The sequence below is a fragment of the Brassica oleracea genome, chromosome C7 (assembly GCF_000695525.1).
Source record: "Brassica oleracea var. oleracea cultivar TO1000 chromosome C7, BOL, whole genome shotgun sequence".
Lineage (NCBI taxonomy): Eukaryota > Viridiplantae > Streptophyta > Magnoliopsida > Brassicales > Brassicaceae > Brassica > Brassica oleracea.
In genome coordinates, this window is record NC_027754.1 from 30,362,711 (window position 1) to 30,387,278 (window position 24,568).

A 24,568-nucleotide genomic window follows, 5' to 3' on the forward strand; every position below is an offset into this window, starting at 1 on the left:
GGCAGCTGCCCCCCCCCCCCTTCTCCACTAACAACTATATGCATCCAATTTTCGTTCAGTTGAATGATTTAGTTTATATTGCTTGTACTTTCCATGTTTGATTTCAGTAGTGCGATTTGAATACCAATAAATACAAAATTGAATCTCATCAATAAAACTCGCGATCACTGAAAAGAAAACCATCCATTGGGTCACTTAATGGGCCAAGGCCCACATCTAAGGTTCGTGTCGAAATCATGATACTAAAACTAAAAGTTTTCAGGACTCGGAGTTTCGGCGCCATTAAAGACGTTCAAAAGTTTCATCAGAGAGCTCTAAAATCAGAAGGGGGAGATGTCTACAGAGATCGCTCATCTGCGACGGAGGTTGGTCGAGTTCACGATTCAGTGTACTACTGTAAGTTAATCTTCTTCTCGATCAATACATATTATGTTAACTCTTCGTCTCTATTGATTTTGATTTTGCTGTGGATCTGATTTTGCACGATGAAAGCATCTCGAACTTCCTCCGATCGTTAAATACTCAGCACTATCGCTCTTCTTCGATCGGTTTCGTCCGTCTGTTGTCAGGTATTGCGATTTTTCTCCCTCAGATGCTTCTCGATTTGAGTTGTTATTAGTGATTTCGATTGATGTTTAGGGTCTAGTGACGAAAACGGTTAACAATCTAGGTCTACTTGCGATTCAGATACTCTAGATTTGGATTAGTGATCATTTCATCGTAGTTGCAAGCATGACTCGGTCTTGAGATTTTTGAGGCTTGAAAGAATAACGGATTGAGAGCTAAATGATCAATAACTATATTTCTCTTAATCAATATTGGGGTTGAATGATCTATACATATGAACCATTTAAATTTTGGGAACCGAGGCGAATAATTTGTCTCGTTATGATCATGACCGGCTTTGATTGTGAGATATCCTCTTCTGCATTTGGGCTTTAAGTCGCGTTGTATGATAACAGAGATTCAGTTTTCAGAGTATGGGGAAAATATAGGTATCATGTCATGTTTGTTATTCTCTTCTTCTATGGATGTCTCTTTGAAGCTTCTTGATCCCTTGGTAAAGCAGGTTCTTACAGAAGAAGAAGAAAGCAGAACACTGGCTATTGCAACCGTTGACTGAAAGCAATCTGCAGCTGTTTGTGTTAATCTCCATATGGATCTCGTGCAAAGTGTGTCTACCTTCTTTACTTCTGCTAGTGTTTGTGTGGGTGTGTTGTTGTCTTCTGTTGAATGTGACTAGAGCTGAATTGTTGCTGCTACAGATGCACTGTTCCCGAGGTTTATCGGTTCAAAGTCTGAAATCCTTGGGTGATAATATGATCACAGAGCAGCTCTTCACGGTTCGGGATTTCATGGAAGCAGTAAGATACTTTTGAAAACCTTGAAATTGTGACTGAATGTGTTAGATGATTTGAATTTTTTTCATTGAGTTATGTGGTTCGTTGGCAGGAACTAGTTTTTCTGAAGGTAACCATTGTACGCTTGGGGGTGTTGTTTACGCTATAGAAGCTCATCCCAACTTATTGTCTGCCTTCGTAATTTAACATGAGAAGCAGGTGATGAAATTCGAGATTGGCACTTTAAATATAGCTTATACACTGCTTGATGACCTTTTTATCCATTTCAAGTAAGTTGTTTTCATCCTTATCTAGTATCTAACTTCTTTAAGCTTCTACTTAAAACTAAAAGAATTGTGCTTGTTACTTGTTCTTAGTATCTAACTCCTAAACCATATTTGTCTACTAATAGGGAAGTTGCAAAGGTTGGAGAACTTTTGAACTTCGAAGCATGTATGGATATGATGGATCTTCTTTACGAGAAGGAGGAGACGTCCGTTCTTTATCATTCTTCCACATCTTTGGCTGCTTCCATTTTGGTTACTTAATTGCTCTATTTATTCCTTAATTGGTGAAATCATATAATATCAATCATGAAACGAAACTGTGTTTTCTCTTGACGACAGGTCTCTTCTTACATAATAACCGTGCCTAAACAACAGTGGGAGTTCCCTATTCTCCCATGGGGTAAGCATTCTTCTTTCTGCTATTTCCATCAAAAGCATTTATCGATGATAGATTTATCAAGTCATAGGGTATTGAACAAGTTAGAAATAAGTTATACCATATAGGATCGCTAAGGGCCAAATATTCACCTTTTTGACTACTCTGCATTTCAGCATCACGCAAAAGAAGAATACATTGTTGTTCCCACTTCAAGTCTTCTTCATCTTTCCCTTTAGACCCGGACATTGTATGATGTTCCTCAACTTAATACCTGTAATAATTATGATTATGAGCCATCAAGGTTGACTTACTGAGCTCTGACCACCGGCCATATACGGTTTACGGACCAGTCAAATCTTTGTGGCCCTTCAACTTTTTTGCTAAACCTAATGTATCTCTGGTCTGGGCCTCCCAAATATTGTACTGGACCGTATAGACTATAGATATAGATACAGTAAAGTCAGTAGTTCAATAGTCAGCATTTCCTTTTTCCCATTGAAAAAACAAACCTCATTCTCATGGAGTTATAGCTGTAATACACTCACACACACACACAAAAAGAAGAAAGAAGAAAAGTCTATTTTTAATTTATTTCATAGGGTCCCTCTCCAAAATTTATTTTTCTTCATTTATGGAGTCTACACCACATTGTCTGGAAATTTTCTTTCTCTATATTACCCTTTTTCAGTTTTCATGGTAACGAACATGATAACTTTCAACATACTACTAAATTCTTGAAGAGATGATTTATGTCTTAATCATTCACCTACTCATTTTTTTATATACACATGTACATGTAGATAGATCCATGTGGCCTGAGCCTTTACTATAAAGTTTAAAATGTTAGGCCTATCTTATTTGTAGGGACCATTTTAGGAAAACTAGAAAGAAGTAGAATGAGGTTTCTAAGGTTAGGAGACGGTAGGCACTAGACATGGTTTTGTTCTGCTTCTGTGTTATATGACTCTGTTATGTCTCTTGCTGACTATAATAGATAATAAGACAATACAAATTTAAGACTTGCAGGCAATGATGATCTTAATTATTATGATTAAGGGATATATAATTCTTCATTTCATTAATATTACAGGACCCTACTTGGATTTACCATTTTGTTTGTTTCTGGCAGTTAAAATGGTGACAAATAAGGAAGAAAGAGAGGTGGTGGAGCTTGTTGGATACATACTTTCCCATGTCCTTTACTCTCACCATTCCTAACACCTTAAACCCTACAGGTACACGCATCTCTGGTTCCTTCTTATCTACTTCGTTTTGTTAAAAACATATTTTTGAGCAACTGTAGATATAATCAAAATATGTGTATATATGACGATACAAAGACATGTAGGGTCTATCTATATACACACGTTATATAGTATATACGCATCATATAGGCATTTTCCTACTTTAGTTTTTAATTCTCTTATACATCGTTACAAAATTCCACTCACGTTTTTGGTCCAAACGTCTGACATTTCATTTCGTGGACTTGTAGAACTGTAAAAGAAATGATTAGTCGGAATAAAACTTTAATTGAAAAAAAACTGTAAATGAAAAGGCATTTAAATTGTTAATTAAAACACATTTTGATACAGTAAACCATCTTTACACTATTTTTTTATCCTAAAATAGAGTAACTCTATAATAGAATTTGAATTTACTCTAATTGTACTCTATTTTAAAGTAGAAAATAGAGTGATGAACAAAAAAAACAAGTTACTCTATACTTAGAGCATCTCCAATCCATCCCTATATTTGTCTCTATATGCTATAATAGAGTAAAATCTACTCCATCCCACGTCTATTTCTTCTTCTAAATTAGAGATTGCTATTTTCTCTTCTAAGAGCATCTCCAATGTACACCTCTATAATTTCCTTTAAAATAGAGATCTCTATTGTAGAGTTCTTCTATTTCAGAAGAAAATATAGAGGAAAATTATTTTTTTCTCTATATTTAGAGGTGAAAATAGAATATCTATATATTCTTTCCTATAAATAGAGGAACTCTATTATAAAGATCGTTAGAATATTATTCAAAGGAAATCGATGGACAAGGAACTTGTTGATTTTATTGCTGGTTGCTTCAAATATCAGATGGTGAAGATAACCGATTCCAAGAGTTTTTAAGTTGATTCAAAAATATCAAAGATAAAAAAAAATATCATTTCCCATTTCATAATGTATTAATTGATTATTTATGAGAAAAATATAATAATAATGATGGTTAGATAATGTCTACTTTGTTTTATTATTTTTGTTTAATGTTTTCTGTAATAAAATCTTTAAATGAAATAGTATTTCTTTATGAAAAATTTTCAAAAGATATAATGAATGAGTTAATTTTCAACATTTATAAGTTAAAGAGTGTTAATTGTAAAATTAAAAAAGAATCTTTTAAGAATATTCTTTTTAGAGGAGAAAATAGAGGAATACATTAGAGACAAACCCACCTCTATTAAAGAAGAAAAAATAGATAAACACATTTGAGATGGTCTTAGAGTAAACTTATTTTTCACTCTATTATAGAGTGAGAAATAGAGTACCATTAGAATATTTTTTACTTTAAATTTTATTTTAGAATGAAAAATAGAGTGAGGTTGGAGATGCTTTAATAATCTAATATAAATATGATTGGTTCCTGGCAAAAAAAAACTAGGAAAATATGGTAAAGAAGTTTCTATCACTCCTGTATTTTGTAACGTTTTATGAAATTAACTAGTATACTTCCCGTATTGCGTACGGATAAAAAATGATAAATGTTCCAGTTTCATTATACACTGGTGTAAAATATCAATTATGAATTGTTTGTTAAGATATTTTATTTTCTATTTATAAAAAGGAATTTGACTCTAGTTTCCCTATTTATACATATTTTAAAAACATGTTGATTTGGCAAATAAACAAAGAAATATGCATTTGTTATTCAAGTAGCTTTTTAACAGAATTCACAAAAAATAATGATATTATATAGGTGGTATCTTCGTAACTTTTATTTTATTAGTGCCAATAAATAAATAAATATCAATTAGAAACAAACCATGCAAAAATACGGTACTTAAAACTTCACTAAAAAGGTTAAGTAAAATAGAATACTTATACATATAATTTTTTTTTGATGATAGTTTTTCAGCGTGTGAGATTTGTTGCTCATTTTTAAGAATTGCATCAGTCAAATCATTAGCTCCTGGATACTATTTCTTCAATTATGCAAAGACTACAAAAAGATAAATAGAGATATTTGAACAATATATTAAGAGACAGGAAAATTTAGATATATCCATTTTGCCTCATCTCAGATTATAGAATTTTGAAAAAACTATAACTTTTAGACTGTCAATGCCTTTGTAGAGGTTTGATAAATAATAGTCGCAGTCAGGTTGGCAGCACTGCATGCTCTTATCAGGTTTGTGGATTAGGGAAGAGAGACTGCATCTTTTTATAAAGAAAAAAACATTAAACGTTCATAGAATTATCTCAGACAAATATAAATAGTTAAATAGAGGTTAGTTATTTTTAAAGTGCTGTTAATGGTGATTGTGGGTTGTTGAAAACTAACCGATGGAGAAGAAAATATTTACTTTTGGTAAATATTTAAAATCAAACGTAATGCATGAGGTTTGGTCTTTTCCTTTTTGATTTTGCTAAATGTTTTTTTTTTTTAATTATCTGGTAAAATATTATTGGTTAAGTGACTTGTGCTTTAGTATATAAGAAATAACATAAATACACGGATAGGTCGATCGTTATATATACTGATACTACCATGTGGATCTATGCTTCACAAGGCAATGACGGTTGCGATGCGACATACCAGGCATGTGAGTTACTACATATCCACTTCATTCCATATAAAATACTTATTTTCACCTGCATAAATGTGCTAATTTATTAACTCCTAAATGATATTGGTACTCTAACTCTGCATATTTGTACTTACTGTACCACATTAGATTTTGTCTTCTCCAAATATCCTCGAATAATTAGTAGTATCACTAACTGTTAAATTTCACCAACATAAAGGACAAGTAACTAATGATGACAAAAGAAAAGACACAAAACTGTGAAAATAAAGGGAGAGAGAGAGATTTCACTTGGCAATGTATAGATTTTTTTTGTTTGTGAGCCTCCTGAAGAGAATTCTAACTCCACGCTAATATGACACTGACCCAAAAGTGAGCTGTGTTATAGTATAACTTTAAATTAAAATAAAAAAAAATTTCTGTAATAACTATTTTTAAGTTTTTATCACAAAATAGTTTTTAACGAAGAAAATGATTAAGGGGGGGTGTATTGAATCTAAAATTTGAAGTAGTTTGATTTTTGATGAGTTTTCAAATGATTGTAGGAAAATCTGAGAATTTGGTGTGATTTTTGTTAAATAACTCTAGAATCTCATATAAAACACTTTAGAAACACTTAAAGCATTTTAAAATTTCTAACTTAAATTTTGTTCAATAACAGTTGATTTCGGAGTGTATTATAAAATAACAAGTTCAATAACACTGGATTTCAAAGTATTTTTTTAATCCATATTTGAATAACATTGGATTTGTCATTTTAATACAAATCACCTCAAACTCCAAATTGAATACACCCCCCTAAAATAAGTTTTATTAAAGAGTAAAAATGTATTTATGCCCTAGTATTAACTAATCTAGATTTAGGGTTTAGAATTAAGGGGTGGAGTTTTGGGTATATGGTTTTAAATTTTTTAAAAAAAATAATAATAATAATTTCAAAATAAAATGGCTATTTTGATTATTTTCTTTTTTGATAGTTATTTTTATGACAAAAAGTTAAAAAAGTTATTTGAGAGAATTGTCTTTAAAATAACTATTTGACCTTTTCGAATTTTTGAATTAGCGTTTATTTTGATTTTCAAACAACCAATAATTTAGGATCGTTGAGTTGTGAATTGGGTGTGCCACATTGATTATCATATCCAACGACTAGATAAGTATATGATTAGAAGTAATGATTAGATGCTTAATCCTAGTGGCATCCTGAGGGGTTTAGCATAATATTATATATAGTGATTTAATACCCCTTAACAATGTTAAGTTTCATCATCAATTTTAATAGTTTACTGCTTCTGTTTCATTATATATTTACTATGTATAATGAATCATGTGATTTGCTCAAAAACAAAAAAAAAAACAAAAAATGAATCATGTGATTAACTAATTAGCTACGTTTCTTTCTTTGATAAAAACCTTTTAAAGTGATAATATGTTTCTTCGTAATCGTATCACGACTGTATCCAGCACGACGTTGACTTTTCATACTCAGTTTCTCACACATGCGTATTAAATTGGGAGATACATAAACCGAAAAGAAGAAAAAAAATCAAATGTTCCAGTAAAGATTATGGATGTGGTTCTGTTTTCTTTTTTTTTTGACCAAATGTGGTTCTGTTTTTTAATAAAATAATTCAAAACATATTATTAAAGATACGTAGATGCTAACGGCGGAACACTATATTTTCTTCTATTTTTACACTAAAATATAATTACTCTATATATAATGAAATATTATGGATGTGGTTCTGTTTTTAATAAAATAATTCAAAACATATTATTGTTTTCTTACTCTAAATAAATAATGTTGTAAAAAAACTCTAAATAAATAGTGTTATATTAGAGATTATTCTATATTTCATTCTATTATAGAATAAGTCTATTATAGACTAAACCATTGGAGAAAATCCAACTCTATAATAAAGTTACTCTATTCTCTATTTTAGTGTAAAATATAGAGAAAAAAATAGTGTTCTATTCGAGATGGTCTTGCTACTATAAAATACTTAGTGATAAAAAAGAATGCTTCATGAGTTTCTTTTAATAGTTCTTACATATATTACTCCTATATTTGCTAAATGAAGTATAATATATACATACATATAACGCCAAGCATTTTGATTAGTTGGTATGGAGAGCAATAATAATGTTAGGATAGGAATGGGATAGGGAACTAACAAAAGTTGCTGATTAGCATTCGAAAAAGAACTTCGACTTTCTTGATGAAACTCATGGAGGAGAAGAGCGGCAATTAGCCATGGGACGGATCCAGATATCTGAAAAATTTATGGTATTCGGATTCGGATCCGGATCCGTTGGATCCGTGGATTTAATATCCGGATCCGGATTTCGGATATCCGTCTCTATATTCTATTACCCGCGGATATCAGAATTAATTTATGTAATATATAAGATATAAGTAGTAATGAAATTTAAAAATTTAATGGGTTTTAAAAATACGTATCCGGACTTAAAAATTAAGATATCCGGATCCAGATTCGGTTTGGACGGATCCAAGATTTTACTATTTGGATCCGGACACCCCGGATATCCGGATATCTTATTTTCGGAGCGGATCTAAGATTTAATAACTCTCAGGCCTAGCGGCAATGAGTGACCTGATTAGCATCTTTCTTGTTATGAAGGGGTTACTATAGACCACCCGTTTGATCAGACCTGATTAGCATCTTTCTTGTTATCAAGGGGGTACGTATAATATCATTATCATCTTTAATTAAACAAGAGTTAATATCCAATAGTAACAATAAACAGTGACACCTGTCCTCCTCGTCTTTTTTTTGTTTGGTTGTTTTTCTTTTGATTATTATTGTTTGGCCTTTATAAGGTTTATGCAAAATACCCTAGATAGGAACAGTTTTTTATCCGGAAACTATTTATGACACCCAAATATAATTACTACAACCAATTAGTAAAAGTTATCTAGAGTATGTATGTACTATTTGATTCCGAAGACAATGTGCAACATTCGAAATATGGATATCTAATCAATATTCTAAAAAGTTTGAGATATAATGTTTACATTAACAAACTAAATAACAGTATAATACTGACAACAAATCTCTGACTTAATTAGTTAGTGGTAGACCCTATCCAATATTGTCTAAACAAATTTTTAAACGCTGCTTTTATGCATGGAATATTAAATTGTACATTATATTATAACTTGTCTACTTTTATTTTTCTTTTTCTGTCAACAACTTGTCTACCTACTTTGCCAAAGGAATTAGCTACCCCAGATTCGTAAAAATATCATATTATAGAAAACATATTCAGTAAAGAATCGTATATTTTAAACATAAAACAAAATGTTATCGTAAAGAATAGACTTCACCGTCAAAACACAGCTACTTATGTCAGCGACTCTTCTTCTATCACCACTACACGACATAAATTCTAACTCACTCTTCACGTAACTCGCGTGACACTCACTCTTCAATTTTAATTGGAGCATATATTCCACGCGCAATTAATTAGTCACGCGCTTATCGTCTGGCGCCACACATCCGCACCGTACCCGTCGTCGGTCTTTACGCCAATCTAACGTATTTTGCCGCGAAAGAGAACAGTATATTATAAATATAACATTAATAAATAAATGAATAATGTCGAATAATGTAAAATTCGATTTAAAAAGAAGGTCATTATTGTTTTTTTCTTTTTGTTTTAAATCTTCTCTGTTACTTGCTACCTGTTCTTTCTCTCTATCTTCATTCTCCTTTTTGAGCTTAAATCAGCAAATTGTTATCTTTCTTTCTCTACTTTGCTTCTGTGAATTGGTTTTTCTTTCTTCTGGAAAGTAATGAGTGGCTTTTATAGTTCATAATGTTTCTCTCATCTTGAAAGCTTCAGATCTGGTTCTTGTGTCTGCAAAGTAGTTGTGTTCTGTTTTTTCTTTCTTCAGTTGAGCACCCATTTTTGTGAAATCAAAAAACTCTTTTGTGGTTGCTTCAAGATCCTGAAAATCTGGTGAAAAAAATGCTGGAAGTTGGAAATTTCAATGCCCTCTTTTTCCAAACAAACACTACTTGTAATAATCTTCTCCGAGAGCTTCAGGTTCCTTCTTCTTCCTCTTTATCCTTTCTGTTAATTTTTATTTTTTATTTTAGATTTTCTTGATGATGACGGTTTATGGAAAAGAATGTCACTGTTTGTTTTACATCCAAAAGGGGGTAAAGGATGAATCTTTTGGTCATAATGAGTTTTCAGTAGAGACAATTTTAATTTTTAACTGAACTAGTCTTTTTTTGTTTTCATCATCTTTTTCTTCTCTAGGTCAAAGGGTTCCTGTGAATTTTGACTAAACATGCCTCTTTGTTTCTTTAATTTGTAGTCACTATCCCGGTTTTACCGCAATTTTCTGGATTTTTTCATTACTCTACATGTAACTGTTGATGTTTTTATTTTAAGAGCTCTTGTAATATAATTTCTCTGTTAGTTGTCTTGTTTAGAGGCTAATTTCATGGGTTAAAAAAATAGTTTTTTGGGTGTACTATGAAACAGCAAATATGGGTTGAAATTGGTGAGAGTGAGGCAGAGAAAGACAAGATGCTGATGGAATTGGAGAAAGAATGTCTTCAAATCTATCAAAGAAAGGTTGACGAGGCTGCAAATTCTAAGGCACGGCTTCATCAGTCTGTTGCAGCTATAGAAGCTGAAGTTGCTTCTCTAATGGCTGCTCTTGGAGTCTTAAACATCAACTCACCGGTACCACCTATCTTCATGATAAATTTTGATTGTCCTTCCAACTATATTACCTCATTCCAATTGATCTTTGTGTTTTGATACTCAGACAAAAGTGGATAAAAGCTCAAAATCATTGAAAGAAAAGCTTGCAGCTGTGACCCCTCTAGTTGAGGAGTTGAGGATTCAGAAAGAGGAGAGGATGAAGCAGTTTTCTGACATAAAGGCCCAAATCGAGAAGATCAGTGGAGAGATTTCAGGATACAGTGAACATCTCAACAAGGGCATGATCAGTTCCTTGACTCTCGAAGAACAAGACTTGACTCTCAGAAAACTCAACGAGTATCAAACACATCTCCGCACGCTTCAAAAGGAAAAGGTGAACAGCTTTTATCACGTATTCATAACACCCAACGAACAACAAAGTTTCTTACAAACCCTGATCTATGTTCTTTTCATGCAGTCTGATCGCCTCAACAAAGTCTTGGGCTATGTCAACGAGGTGCACACTCTTTGCGGTGTTCTGGGAGTTGACTTTAGTCAGACGGTTTGTGAGGTTCATCCGAGCTTGCATAGGACAGACCACGAGCAGTCTACAAACATTAGTGATAACACACTTGAAGGACTAGACAACATGATTCAGAAGCTAAAAACCGAAAGAAGAGCTCGGTTTCAAAAGGTATGGCTTCTGCTTTATATACCTGTTTACACTATTATTATTCTTCATAAGTTGATTTCCTACTTCCAAATGTGCAGCTGAAGGATGTAGTGGCTTCGCTTTTCGAGCTATGGAATCTAATGGACACACCACAAGAAGAGAGAACTAAATTTGGAAGAGTTACTTATGTTGTGAGATCATCTGAATCTAATATCACTGAGCCAGGCATCCTTTCCACCGAGACAATTGAACAGGTTCTGTAGGATCACTTTTGTTATCCTACATTCACGTCTTTAGTCTCATTCTTGATCTGAGTCTGTGTTTTTACTTTTACAATAGGTGTCTGCGGAAGTGGAGAGTCTGAGTAAACTGAAAGCTAGCAAAATGAAGGAACTTGTGATGAAACGGAGGTCTGAGTTGGAGGATCTTTGCAGAATAACTCACATTCAACCTGATACAAGCACTTCAGCTGAGAAATCAAGTGCACTAATTGATTCTGGTACAAGAAAAGTGATTGAGCTTTTGGTTTTGAACCCTCTTTCAATTCCTTTTGTTCTAAGCCATGTTTCTTTCAGGGTTAGTGGACCCTTCGGAGCTTCTTGCAAACATCGAAATGCAGATAAACAAGATTAAAGACGAAGCACAGAGCCGTAAAGACATCATGGACAGAATTGACCGTTGGCTCTCTGCATGTGAAGAGGAAAACTGGTTGGAAGAATATAATCTGGTATGAGACTCTGAAAGCTTGAAACCCCCACAAAAAGAAAATGGATTCTTTGATGATGTATGTATTTTAAAGATTCTTTCTTTGGTTTCCAGGATGAGAACAGGTATAGCGCTGGAAGAGGTGGACATGTAAACCTCAAGCGTGCAGAACGAGCCAGGGTTACAATCAATAAGATCCCAGGTATTTTCTACCATTCGCATTATTTTGTGGAATGAATAATCTCTCATTCCTCTGTATGTTGTTATTCTGCAGCAATGGTTGACAATCTTATCAAGAAAACGCTAGTTTGGGAAGAGGAAACGCAGAAGTCATTTCTCTATGATGGTGTAAGTTACCACTCTTCTAAAGAACATTAACACAACTAAAGTCTTTTCTCTGATTCTTGTGATTACATTCTATAGGTTCGGTTGGTTAATATACTAGAAGACTATAAACTGACAAGGAAACAACAAGAAGAGGAAAAGAAAAGATACCGGGTTTGTCATTATAAAAACACTCTGAGAATTTTTCTAATTTGCTTGTCTGTGTAAAACAAAGTTTTATATGTCCTTGTGGCAGGACCAAAAGAAGAGGCAGGATCTCTTACTAACCCAAAGGGAATCCATATATGGATCAAAACCGAGTCCAAGAAGAAGCAGCAGCTTCAGAAAGCCCAATGGTTACAGCATTAGCAATGGTAATGGTTCAATGCCTCCCACGCCTCGCAGAAGCTCGGTAGGGACAACAACACCTGATCTTCTTCTGACACCGAGATCTTACTCTGGTCACCATCGCCAAAACGGGTATTTCAAAGAAGTTAGGAGACTCACTTCCACTCCATTAAACTATGTGGCCATTCAGAAGGAAGATACTGCTTCTACTACTTACACATCGATTTATAGCTCTGAGCCAGACTCACCTCTCCAAGGCTGACTTTGACTCTCCTTTCGCACTGGTAAGTAGAACAGATCAAAACTTGTTTAGCTCTTAACATGCTTTTATTAAAGTGATTTTTTAAAATTATTGTTAATGCAGAGATTGATGTTTAGAAGTTGGATATATGTGGTTAAGGATTTGTGGAGTAATCTTAATAATGATGTTACCGTAAAGAAGAAGTCAGTGATGGGGATGAAGATGCAGACTTGTGAATACAGATAAGGTGACTTGACTTGTTTAGGAGATATGGAGAGACAACGAATATAAATAAAATAAAACTGTATCTGTAACTCTTTTTAATCTTTCAGTGAGAAAAATACTATTTTTGCCGTGTGAAAGTGCGTGTGTGTGTGTACGTATTTGTGTATATAAAATATACGTATTTTTTTGAGATGTGAAGCTTTGTTTTTTTATTTGTGGGGTCTTAGTAGTGCTTTTCATACTGAATCATTGCGTTTTTGGATTATCTCGAATCTGTTGGATTGCAAGTGAATTGAGTTGTTAATTTTCTCTTTATTTTCTTAATATATATACTTATATTTTAAAATGTCAACAAAATAGTGAGTTAGAAAATACACGAAATACTGTATAAAATAATTGTATGCAACTCATTGTCGCTACACATACACAATTATCTTTCTTTCTTTTTTTAACTTTTGTGTAAACGATCAAGAATATAAAATTTTCTCCTTTATCCGTATAGACATCTACATGACAAATTATACTTTATTGTAACATTTTACACCGTTTTGTGATTTAACGATTTGTATAGATACTGGTTGCACTAGATGAACAGTTTTATTATCGCAAACCGATTTGATCAAGTTCCTGAAAACAAGTCCTGTGTGTTTTCACTCTTATTTACTTTTTTTAAAACAACTCTTATTTAGTTCTATGTATAGTTGTATACACTTTTATCAAACAACACCACCACCTTCTCTCCTCTTGGTCTTACTAACACAGAATTTTTCAAATTACCAGTCATATATTTTCCAAAGGCTGTGACAGAAACTAAAGTATGGCGCATTTAAACCCATATTTGGACTTCATACAACATGGGCCATTAGTATAATAGTGATTGAAACCGGAAAGCCCAAATTTAACATTCGGCCTCGCATTTACATACACGAAAATAGAAAATTTTATATCTTCGAACCGTACCTAACCGGGCCGGTTTACACCGAATAATAATATAAGACGTATACCGAAAACTTGGTATAACGACGATCTACGTTAAATTCAACTAAAACTTAAAGCAATCGCAGGCGAAAAAAGAAATCTTCACGATCCGCCACCGTGAAAACAACTCAAAGGTTTTTTCTTTTTTTCACGGCTCGAACTCGTGAACTTGTCGAAAAACACGGTAGATTGTTGTGGCAGTGGATCTTCGAGATGTGGTTTCTTCCTCATCGTGAGTCGATGTGGAGAACATAGATCTCGTGAAGAAACTGCTGTCTCCTTCGACAAACGAGTTGCGTCTCTTCCTTACGTTACGGACATGACGTGGAGGTGGATAAACCTGAGTTTCGCAGCTGGCTCTGTGTTTAACCCAGCCCGGTTTGGTTTTCTCCGTTGAATTCTTGACAGTAAAAATGAATTTTCACTATCAACTGAGAAACTTGGTTTAGTTTCAAGAGTAAGGGCTTTCAAAAGACAAAACTTACGTGGATGAGAGCAGATGAGATTGGTACGGGACATTTAACCGGACGATCTTCTTCTTCCGGTTCAACTGGATGCTCAACGGGACAAAACTCGGCTTCGAGTTGGTTGTTCTCTTCATCGTATTCCATCAACACTACCTCCTCCACACTTTCTGGTTTGACCTAACGAAACCAAAGAAAACAAGAGAAATTAACATTTCGTAAAATGATGAAAGCAAAGGGTTTGAGAGAGGAAGTAAAGCTTTGTTTAAGAAAAAAAAAACTCACTGGGGGAAGGAAGTCCATTAGCTTCGTGAGATGAAGGAGTTGAGAGAGGAGAGGCTTGTGAATGTGAGAGAGTTGGGTGTTTAAAAGGGTAAAAAAAAGAAGAGAAAGTGAGGAGGTAAAAATAGATAATTAAAAGTTGGTCTTGCATGAAAAGGAGGGATTTTTTAACCCCACAGTGAAAAAAGATGTGAGGCAGAAAAAGATTCCTTAACCTCCCACTATTTTTTCTTTGCTTTTTAGGTCCCATCTTCATGTAATTCAAATGGTGTATGGGTAATAAAACTTTCTGTAGATTGGTTTACTTATAGCAATCGGTGCCAAACTCTACGACATGAGATGTGTAAACCGAGTGTATAAAATAAATTATCAAATTTAAATTAAAAAATGAAAGTGTAATCCCAATTGTATTTATAAAATTATTTAGGTCACACTGACAATATTTGTCAAATAACAATCACAATATCCAAGAGTTAATTTAATATTATGTACATTTTTCTGTTAATGTTAAATATGCAATTCAACATTATGTATATGTTTCTGCACATCAAAACTAATGTCGTTTGATGTATTTATATAAATTACATCACTGCTATTATTTATTTGTTTCAAGGTCTAAAAAGAAGAATTCAAAGAACTACTATATATTATATACGCTTTCCTGCTTTTATAAAAAGGAGATGCTATCTTTCTTTGAAAATCTGAACAATATTTCGCTTTGTTTCATGTCTTACTTTTTTTTCTTCTTTCCCTTTTAGGGTGTGAAGAAGATTGGTGATGTAGAGAAAGCTATCGCTCGTATTCTGTTAAATTAAAATTATATACTAGCTTACACAGAAAATAGATAAAGCCGGCCGTTATGGGGAAAGCATGAGGTCGACCACTTTACTTTACTCAACAAGCCGTTTTCTGTATGGACATAGAAAAGCAATCTTACTAAAAATACACAACTCCAGTCTATGCAAATGACGATATATACGTACTTAAATTATTAGCGCGCGTAGTATAATCAGCCTTGTAGTTATAATAGAAAAAAATGGTAGAGAAATATGCTAACTTATAATGATTTTGATTTAATCAAATAGGCAACTTCTTTTTTGGACATCCACATACGACATTTATTGATATATACAACTTCATACGGTAAGGACACGTTTCATTTGAATAACTATACGAGCATAATAACAGTGAGGTTCATATTAAATCATTTACAGAAAAAATCATACTTACATTTAAATGGAATATTTATAGCTATTCGAAATAATAGAACTGCTATTCGAAATAAAATTGCTATTATTATTTCACTTATTATTAATGATAATACAAATACGTATGTAAAAAGATTTGTATAGAGTTTGTAGATTTCAGGACCGACCATGGTCATCACCTACTACCAAGTCGACATCATCAAATAGTTGAGTGATTGAATTATGGCTAATGTGTATTTTAATTGGTTTCTAGGATTAATAAAAAAACTTTTAAAATATGAAGTCTGTAAAGATTTTTGCGCCTGTGAGTGAACTCATGTTTGGATAGAGACCGCGATCCATTGCTGATATGTGAAATGACAATCTGTCCTTTGATATGTTGTTACCGGTTGTCCAGTTCTCAGGAAATGGGCCTAAAGCATAGTGGGCGAATTGCTGACATACAAGATTTCATTTAGATTAACCGAGTGATTAACATAAAAACTAGTTCTATGAACTGGTGAAATCGGTGTTCAAAAAAAAAAAAAATGAACTGGTGAAATCTAGAGAACAAAATGAAAAGGTATCTAGAGGTTACATACGAGTAAATTAGAAAATACAGGAGTTAGTTCCAAATAACGTAGGCAACTTTTAGCTTATGTAAATCCTTTATCCTTAGATTTATGTATTTCCGTAGAGTTCCCTCATTTGTAATTAGATGTATTATATTATTTGAAAATAATGAACAATTCTCTCAAATATTCTATTTTAAAGTTTTTATCACAAAAATAATTTTTAAAGAGAGAAACAATCAAAGACGTTTCATTAAAGAGACACAAGAATCTTTTATCTCTTGATTTATAAATATACAAATATAAATAAATAATAATAATAATAAAATTAATATGTTTTTCAAATTCAAAAATATTTTTTGAAAATATTTTTAAAATTTTAAACTCCACTCCTTATCTCTAAATCCTAAGTCTAAATTAGTTTTTAGAGGTATAAATGTATATTACTCTTTAATGAAAAATAAATTTGTCATTTTTTCTTCTTGGAGCTTTTTTGTGAAAATAAATTAGAAAAATAGCTATCATAGAAAATTTCTCAAAAATAAATGAACAATTAATAAGAAGAAAAAGATGAATTCAGTATATATAAGAAAAACTAAGGTTTTAATGAACTAGTGATAAATTTGTTTATCACAGAAGACTCCTACTGCATTATCCTTAACCTAACTTTTCCGATTCAAAGGATTCTAATAGTATAAGAGTATGATTATTGGGGGGTTTTTAGCAGAATATAAGAACCCGTCTCTTAACTTTTAACTAAAAGAAACTAAGAACCGACTCTTAGCTTTTTTAGTTAAAAGTTAAGAGACGAGTTATTATATTCTCCTAAGAACCTCCAATAATGATGCTCTACGACCATCTCCAATGATACACAAAAATTTACTATATATTTCACTCTAAAATAGAGTAACTCTATTATAGAGTTGAATTTGCTTCGATGGTTCACTCTATAATAGAGTTACTCTATAATAGAGTGAAATATAGAGTAATGTTGTTTTTTTATTCCATATAGAGTGAAAAAGCAATATTACTTTATAATTCACTCTATTATAGAGAAACTCTATTATAGAGAGTGAACCATTGGAGCAAATTCAATTCTATAATATAGTTTCTCTGTTTTAGTGCTAAATATAAATGAAATTTTTGTGTCCCTTTGGAGATCTCAGAAACAATTAACCGAACTGGTGGCGTGGAGCGAGACGTTATTATTCAGTTGATACGTCACAGATCTCATTTGATGACGTGTGACATCTCCTCATCCGAGGGTCGTCGATGATCTGTGGAAACAAAACCGTGGATTGGCCGTGGACAATAGAGCGTTTGTGGGGGACCCAAGTGAAGCGTAGTCTGTACGGTGGGTTTATGGTTACATAAACAATAATGTAATACGTCTTTCTTTAATAATTATTAGTTATAGCCTTCTTCTTCCCTCCTTCCTCTTTATATTATATACTATAGTACTATTATATAATAGGTTGTTCTAAGAACGGAGAAATCAAGCTCTTTCTTTCTCAAGTAATTTAACATCCATAGAGATAGAGAGACGATCCCTTTTTTTCTTTTCTTGGTGTCACTCACTTGCATATCTAACGAAAAAAAAAGAGAGAATATGGGAGAAGGTGCGTACTCCAAACCCACCTCTCTTGGCCGCTACATTGTTTTCTACGCTATACTCTTGTATTATGTTGCGTTTTGTTCAGTTTCCACCATCCACTTCGTCTTTCCCTTCACTCTCCGTGTCATGCACATTGGTTGGCTCATTTTTGTCGACAAACGATGGAACGTGCTCGCTATTCTTCTTTGTTTAGCCGCTTTTGTCCGCTACATCTTCTCCAAGAGCAACAAAGAGTACTCAACTGAGGCCGAAGATCTGCTATCTCAATATATGGCTTTCGAGCAGCCTTCGTATACGCCATTGTCTCCTCCTTCTTCTTTGCTATCTCCACCGTCGTCTCCGCCTTCTTCTTTTACGTATCCACGTTCATCTTTGTCGCCTTCATGGTCTTCTTTACAGTCATCTCCCCGTTCTTCTTTTTCTTTTTCTTCGCCGCCGCGGCCGCCTCCCCCTCCGCCGTTCAAAATGAGGCCATGTGAAAGCAAATACGTCAGGATGGGTAGCAATGCCAGTCTTAGCTCTGAAGAGTCCAGCGACAGCGACATAGATTCTAAAGCTGAAAAGTTTATCGCCCAGTTCAGAAGTCGACTCAAGTTTGAGAAAGAGAGACTGCACGAGTGCGCTAACAAATCTTGCGATCCTAATAATTAATTACTGCTTTGAATCTTAGAACGTTAGTTAATATATGATCACTTGTCAAGTCCTCACGGCAGTTAAACATATCGTTTGTTTTGCTTTTTGCACAAGAGTTAAACGTAACATAACTCTCGTAAAACAAGAATCAAGTTTTAAACATATTTTCTGTAGAAACAGGGCCGTCTCAAATTTTGTTTGGACCCTGTTCAAAAAATATTAACTTTATATTTAAAATATAATAAAATAGTTTAATAAATTAATAATTTTATTTATATATGTTTAACATTTTTTATAAATTCTAAATTCTAAATTAGTGAGTACTATATCTAAGTCTTGAAATTTTAGACCATAAATAGCATATATTGTCGAAAAATTCTAAAATTTTTATTTTTAATATTCGGACCCGGTTTGACTGCTCCAGTTGCACTAACAGCACGGCCTTGTGCAGAAATGCCAAGTCTAATCTCCAAGATTTCTTGTTGCCAAAAAGAAGAAGCAAAATCTAGATACGTGTGGAGTTTGAATCCATATTTACAAATTGAACAGGCTCATATATGAGCCATTTTATCACATGAAGGCCCAAACATTCACTCCATCATAACCTTAATTCGAAAATACGTCAGGTGGATTGACATATGGCCCAAAACTCTTTCCGTCTAATAAATAATCACATGTTTTTTTCTGCAACAAATCACATGTTAACAAAGCTTTTTGCTCACTGGAAATTTATTTTAACCTAATTAAATTTTGTTTTTAATATCATGTAATATCGGTTGTAATATCGTCTAACGTTTCTCATAATTTGTAATATCATAATTAACCAGTGTTAAAAGATATATTATGTAACCAATTTAATATACACATAAATTCATTTGTATTGTAGATCTTGTATTTTGTGGCAGCTCTTTTTTCTTAAAAAGAGTTAATGGGCATATGCCAAACGCGAGGATGAAGCCATGAGACCAAAATGTAAGCATGACTGATGAAATGGCCCCACGACAACATACTAAAGCCCAAGCTGATCCCATAGAATCAAGTCACCAACGGTCATCTCCCTCTCCAAATGTGCCTGCAAGTAAGACAAAGACCGTAGAGCTCCATAACAAGTTTGATGCTCTATTATCTATTGGTGAAGCTGAGATATTTACAGCTGTCACTAAGAACTGTCGTCATTCTAGATTGTACCTAAGATGACTATAAGAAGATGATGTATGTTTTTTGTAAACGTTAATGAGAAAAAAATTATTCAGTCAAAATCCTCTGTTTTACTCTGTTATTTACATGGTATCAGAGCCAGGTTATTTAAAGGGACTGCGTACACACTGGTGCGTGTTGCTGAGTCTGGTAGAGAGTGGAATCCAGACTCTGGTGCCTCTGTTCATGTTACATCATCACCTCACAACTTACAAACCTCACACCCATATGAAGGAGGTGATGCTGTAATGGTGGGTGATGGAGCTTACCTACCAGTCACTCATGTCGGAAATGCTTCTATCACTACCTCATCAGGTAATATCTCTCTCAACGAAGTGTTGGTTTGTCCTGAGATTAAGAAATCCTTGTTGTTTGTCTCCAAGCTGTGTGATGATTATCCCTGTGGAGTAAACTTTGGTGTTAACCATGTGTATGTGATTGACATTCCACATCAGAAAGTGATAGCAAAGGGACTCAGAAGTAGTGGATTATACAAGTTGAAGAGTACTGAGCTTTAATCTTTCTACTCAAGTCGGCAAGTGTCAGCATCTGAAGAAGTTTGGCATCACCGGCTTGCTCACACAAACCCTCAGACTCTTCAACACCTCCACAGTACCAAGGCGATATCGATCAATAAAAGCAAGGCTCTTCCTGTCTGTCAGCCGTGTCAAATGGGCAAAAGCAGTCGTCTGCAATTTTTTTCTTCAAGTTCTTTAGTCTCAGAATCTCTAGGATGTATCCACTGTGATCTCTGGGGTCCATCTCCTATTGTGTCGAACCAGGGGTTTAGATTTTATGATGTGTTTGTTGATGAACGCTCACGCTACTGTTGGTTCTACCCGCTAAATAATAAAGCAGAGTTTTTCTCAGTATTTGGGGGTTTTCAAAAGCTTGTCGAGAATCAGTACTCCAAGAAAATAAAAATCCTTCAGACATATGGTGGAGGAGAATTTATGAACAACAAACTAAGACAACATTTGGTTGATCATGGCATTCAACATCATGTCTCATGTCCCTATACACCCCAATAAAATGGGATTTCAGAGCGTAAGCACCGTCACTTGATTGAACTTGGACTGGCAATGATGTTCCAAAGCCACTTACCCCTTCAGCAGGGCCGGTCCTGGGCAAAGCCTAACGAAACATTGGCTTTAGGCCCCCAAAATTTTTGGAAAAAAATTACATAGAAAAAAGCCCCCAAAAATTTTTTTTTAGGCCCCCAAATTTATCAAAAAAATTTTTTAGCTGGGATTTTTTAAAAACCGCCTACGGCCCCGTAAATCTCAGGGCCGGCCCTGCCCTACAGTACTGGGTAGAAGCATTCTACACGGCTTCATATGTCACCAATCTTCTTCCTGCTGCATCTAGAAACAACAAGAGCCCATCAGAGATAATGCATGGAAGAGTTCCAGACTATGATCATTTACGTGTCTTTGGTTCAGCATGCTATCCATGTCTGCGTCTTGTTGCTGAGCATAAGTTCGAACCTCGATCCTTATTATGTGTCTTTCTTGGCTACAGTCCTCAGTTCAAAGGTTACCAGTGTTTATATCCTCCTACAGGGAAGGTTTATATCTCAAGACATGTTATCTTTGAAGAATCTTCCTTCTTATTCAAAGATCAGTATAAACATCTTGTACCTCAATATGAAACAAGTTTACTGAAGGCTTGGCAGAGAGCTACTTCTTGTGAGGAACCGGTAGTCACAGAGCAGATTGCTCGAGTACTTCCTGGTCCAGTTCAAGTGATTCCCCCAACAGCTCAAGCTCATGTGGCTCAAGGAGCCAATTAAGAAGCAAATCCTCCAGTTGAAGCTCCTGATATTGAAGCTCCAGTACAAGCAGAACTGCAGATGAACCAACATCCTATGATGACTCGAGCTAAATCATGCATTCAGAAGCCAAACACGAGATATGCTCTTTTGACATCAAAGTTCGATGCAAAGAAGCCAAGAAACATCAGGGAGGCAATGGCTCATCCAGTGTGGAACAATGTTGTCTTGAAGGAAATAACAAAGATTTATATGCTCCACATCTGGAGCTTGGTTCCAAAGACCCCTGATATGAATATTATCAGCAACACTTGGGTCTACACAGAAAAAATCAACCCTGACGGTACAAAAGGACCACCAAAGGCACGTCTGGTAGCTAAGGGATTTGAGCAAGAAGAGGGGATTGACTACCTTGAAACTTTCAGTCCAGTAGTGAGGACTGCAACTATAAGACTGATGCTGAACATAGCGGTAGCAAGAGACTGGCCAGTGCGACAATTGGATGTCTCAAGTGCGTTCCTTCATGGAGAATTGTCAGAACCTGTCTTTATGTATCAACCAGACAGCTTTGTGGATCCTCATAAGCCCGATCATGTTTGTCGGTTAACCAAAGCATTGTGTGGTTTAAAGCAGGCTCCTCAGGCGTGGTTCGACACATTCAACAACTTCCTCATTGACTTTGGCTTTACATGTAGCAAAGCTGATCTGTCGCTTTTCACTTACCATAAGGGAGACAAGACCTTGGTACTCTTGTTGTATGTCGATGACATATTACTCACTGGAAGCTGCGATGATCTATTAAAGAAGATGTTGTCTGCTCTGAATTCACGGTTTTCTATGAAAGATATGGGAACACCTTAGTATTTTCTTGGTGTGGAAATGCAACAGTACAACGATGGAATTTTTCTTCACCAACAAGCGTATGCAAGAGACATCTTACACCGAGCTTCTATGGCTGATTTTAACCCAATGCCAACACCTCTGCCTGTTACAATAGAAGACCACCCATCTGACTTGTTTGAAGAACCAACCTACTACATAAGCCTATCTGGAAAGCTGCAATATTTGACAATTACAAGACCAGATATTCAATACGCAGTCAACCGAGTTTGTCAAAGAATGCATCAGCCAACAGTGGCAGATTTTGGGTTGTTGAAGAGAGTGCTTCGCTACATCAAAGGTACTCTGCACTTGGGTCTTCACATCAATAAAGACAATGAACGGGAACTATCTGCATACTGTGATAGTGACTGGGGAAGCTGCAAGGAAACACGTCGTTCAACAATCGGTTTCTGCACTCTTCTTGGTCGTAATCTCATCTCATGGTCCGCAAAGACACATCCCACTGTGTCAAGATCATCAACGGAAGCTGCGTATAGAGCTCTTGGGTCTACAGCTCAAGAAATCACTTGGCTATCCTACTTACTACGTGATCTTGAAGTCTCACAACCGGATGCTGTGTTACTCTGTGATAACTTGTCAGCTGTGTATCTCCTTTAATGGACACGGGAGCAGACTATAACTGCATCCGAGAAGGAATTATACCAACTAAATATTATGAAAAAACAACTGAACGTTTAATTGGAGCTAACGGCACCACTTTAATGGACACGGGAGCAGACTATAACTGCATCCGAGAAGGAATTATACCAACTAAATATTATGAAAAAACAACTGAACGTTTAATTGGAGCTAACGGCACCACTTTAATGGACACGGGAGCAGACTATAACTGCATCCGAGAAGGAATTATACCAACTAAATATTATGAAAAAACAACTGAACGTTTAATTGGAGCTAACGGCACCACTTTAATGGACACGGGAGCAGACTATAACTGCATCCGAGAAGGAATTATACCAACTAAATATTATGAAAAAACAACTGAACGTTTAATTGGAGCTAACGGCACCACTTTAATGGACACGGGAGCAGACTATAACTGGTATCAGTTTTTACTTTACTTTCTTTGTGTTGATTTGTTTACAAAGTTCTTAATTTATTTTGATTTTATTTATTTGCTAGATTAACAACAAACTTATGATGACAAGATTGTGATTAATACTTACTTTTATTGATCTTGAGGTTACAAACTTTGATTACAGAGTTGCTGATAGAACTTAAAATTTTACAGAATTTTTAGAGAGAAGGGAGAGCGATTTTTAGAGTGAGAAAGACCCGTGCTTCGTTCTTCCTCATGAGTTCCTTTTATAGACGAAGCTTGCGTACTAATTAGTTGCCACATGTCGTCTTCTGATTGTGCCGGCACTCTGCTTGTTACGTGCCGTTAGCTCCACTTAAACGTTCAGTTGTTTTTTCATAATATTTAGTTGGTATAATTCCTTCTCGGATGCAATTATAGTCTGCTCCCGTGTCCATTAAAGTGGTGCCGTTAGCTCCAATTAAACGTTCAGTTGTTTTTTCATAATATTTAGTTGGTATAATTCCTTCTCGGATGCAGTTATAGTCTGCTCCCGTGTCCATTAAAGTGGTGCCGTTAGCTCCAATTAAACGTTCAGTTGTTTTTTCATAATATTTAGTTGGTATAATTCCTTCTCGGATGCAGTTATAGTCTGCTCCCGTGTCCATTAAAGTGGTGCCGTTAGCTCCAATTAAACGTTCAGTTGTTTTTTCATAATATTTAGTTGGTATAATTCCTTCTCGGATGCAGTTATAGTCTGCTCCCGTGTCCATTAAAGTGGTGCCGTTAGCTCCAATTAAACGTTCAGTTGTTTTTTCATAATATTTAGTTGGTATAATTCCTTCTCGGATGCAGTTATAGTCTGCTCCCGTGTCCATTAAAGTGGTGCCGTTAGCTCCAATTAAACGTTCAGTTGTTTTTTCATAATATTTAGTTGGTATAA

At 34.7% G+C, this 24,568-nt stretch overlaps 3 protein-coding genes across 6 annotated transcripts; 2 read left to right on the top strand and 1 right to left on the bottom strand.

Moving 5' to 3' along the window:
* The first annotated feature begins 292 nt into the window (after nucleotides 1–292).
* On the top strand, nucleotides 293–5,807 carry LOC106305885 (cyclin-J18). 4 transcript variants are annotated; one of them, XM_013742298.1, is made up of 10 exons: nucleotides 293–396; nucleotides 493–569; nucleotides 1,070–1,172; nucleotides 1,266–1,364; nucleotides 1,453–1,470; nucleotides 1,557–1,630; nucleotides 1,753–1,879; nucleotides 1,967–2,027; nucleotides 3,136–3,241; nucleotides 5,792–5,807. In XM_013742298.1, the coding sequence occupies exons 1-9, from the start codon at nucleotides 334–336 to the stop codon at nucleotides 3,222–3,224; spliced, it is 711 nt and encodes a 236-aa protein (XP_013597752.1). In that variant the 5' UTR covers nucleotides 293–333; the 3' UTR covers nucleotides 3,225–3,241; nucleotides 5,792–5,807. The 4 variants fall into 4 exon arrangements, with proteins under 4 accessions (XP_013597752.1, XP_013597750.1, XP_013597753.1 ...); XM_013742296.1 differs by lacking the exon at nucleotides 5,792–5,807 and having other exon boundaries at nucleotides 3,136–3,366; XM_013742299.1 differs by lacking the exon at nucleotides 5,792–5,807 and having other exon boundaries at nucleotides 1,560–1,630; nucleotides 3,136–3,366.
* Nucleotides 5,808–9,489: 3,682 nt separating this feature from the next.
* LOC106305881 (65-kDa microtubule-associated protein 6) lies at nucleotides 9,490–13,142 on the top strand. The gene is made up of 12 exons (XM_013742293.1): nucleotides 9,490–9,877; nucleotides 10,325–10,528; nucleotides 10,614–10,883; nucleotides 10,968–11,183; nucleotides 11,261–11,416; nucleotides 11,502–11,661; nucleotides 11,738–11,889; nucleotides 11,982–12,069; nucleotides 12,142–12,215; nucleotides 12,291–12,365; nucleotides 12,448–12,823; nucleotides 12,904–13,142. The coding sequence occupies exons 1-11, from the start codon at nucleotides 9,800–9,802 to the stop codon at nucleotides 12,799–12,801; spliced, it is 1,827 nt and encodes a 608-aa protein (XP_013597747.1). The 5' UTR covers nucleotides 9,490–9,799; the 3' UTR covers nucleotides 12,802–12,823; nucleotides 12,904–13,142.
* Nucleotides 13,143–13,921: 779 nt separating this feature from the next.
* On the bottom strand, nucleotides 13,922–14,838 carry LOC106304424. The gene is made up of 3 exons (XM_013740836.1): nucleotides 14,733–14,838; nucleotides 14,469–14,627; nucleotides 13,922–14,383 (listed from the first exon to the last, which is right to left on the bottom strand). Exons 1-3 carry the CDS (start codon nucleotides 14,748–14,750, stop codon nucleotides 14,132–14,134), a joined length of 429 nt encoding a protein of 142 aa, XP_013596290.1. The 5' UTR covers nucleotides 14,751–14,838; the 3' UTR covers nucleotides 13,922–14,131.
* Nucleotides 14,839–24,568: the final 9,730 nt, after the last annotated feature.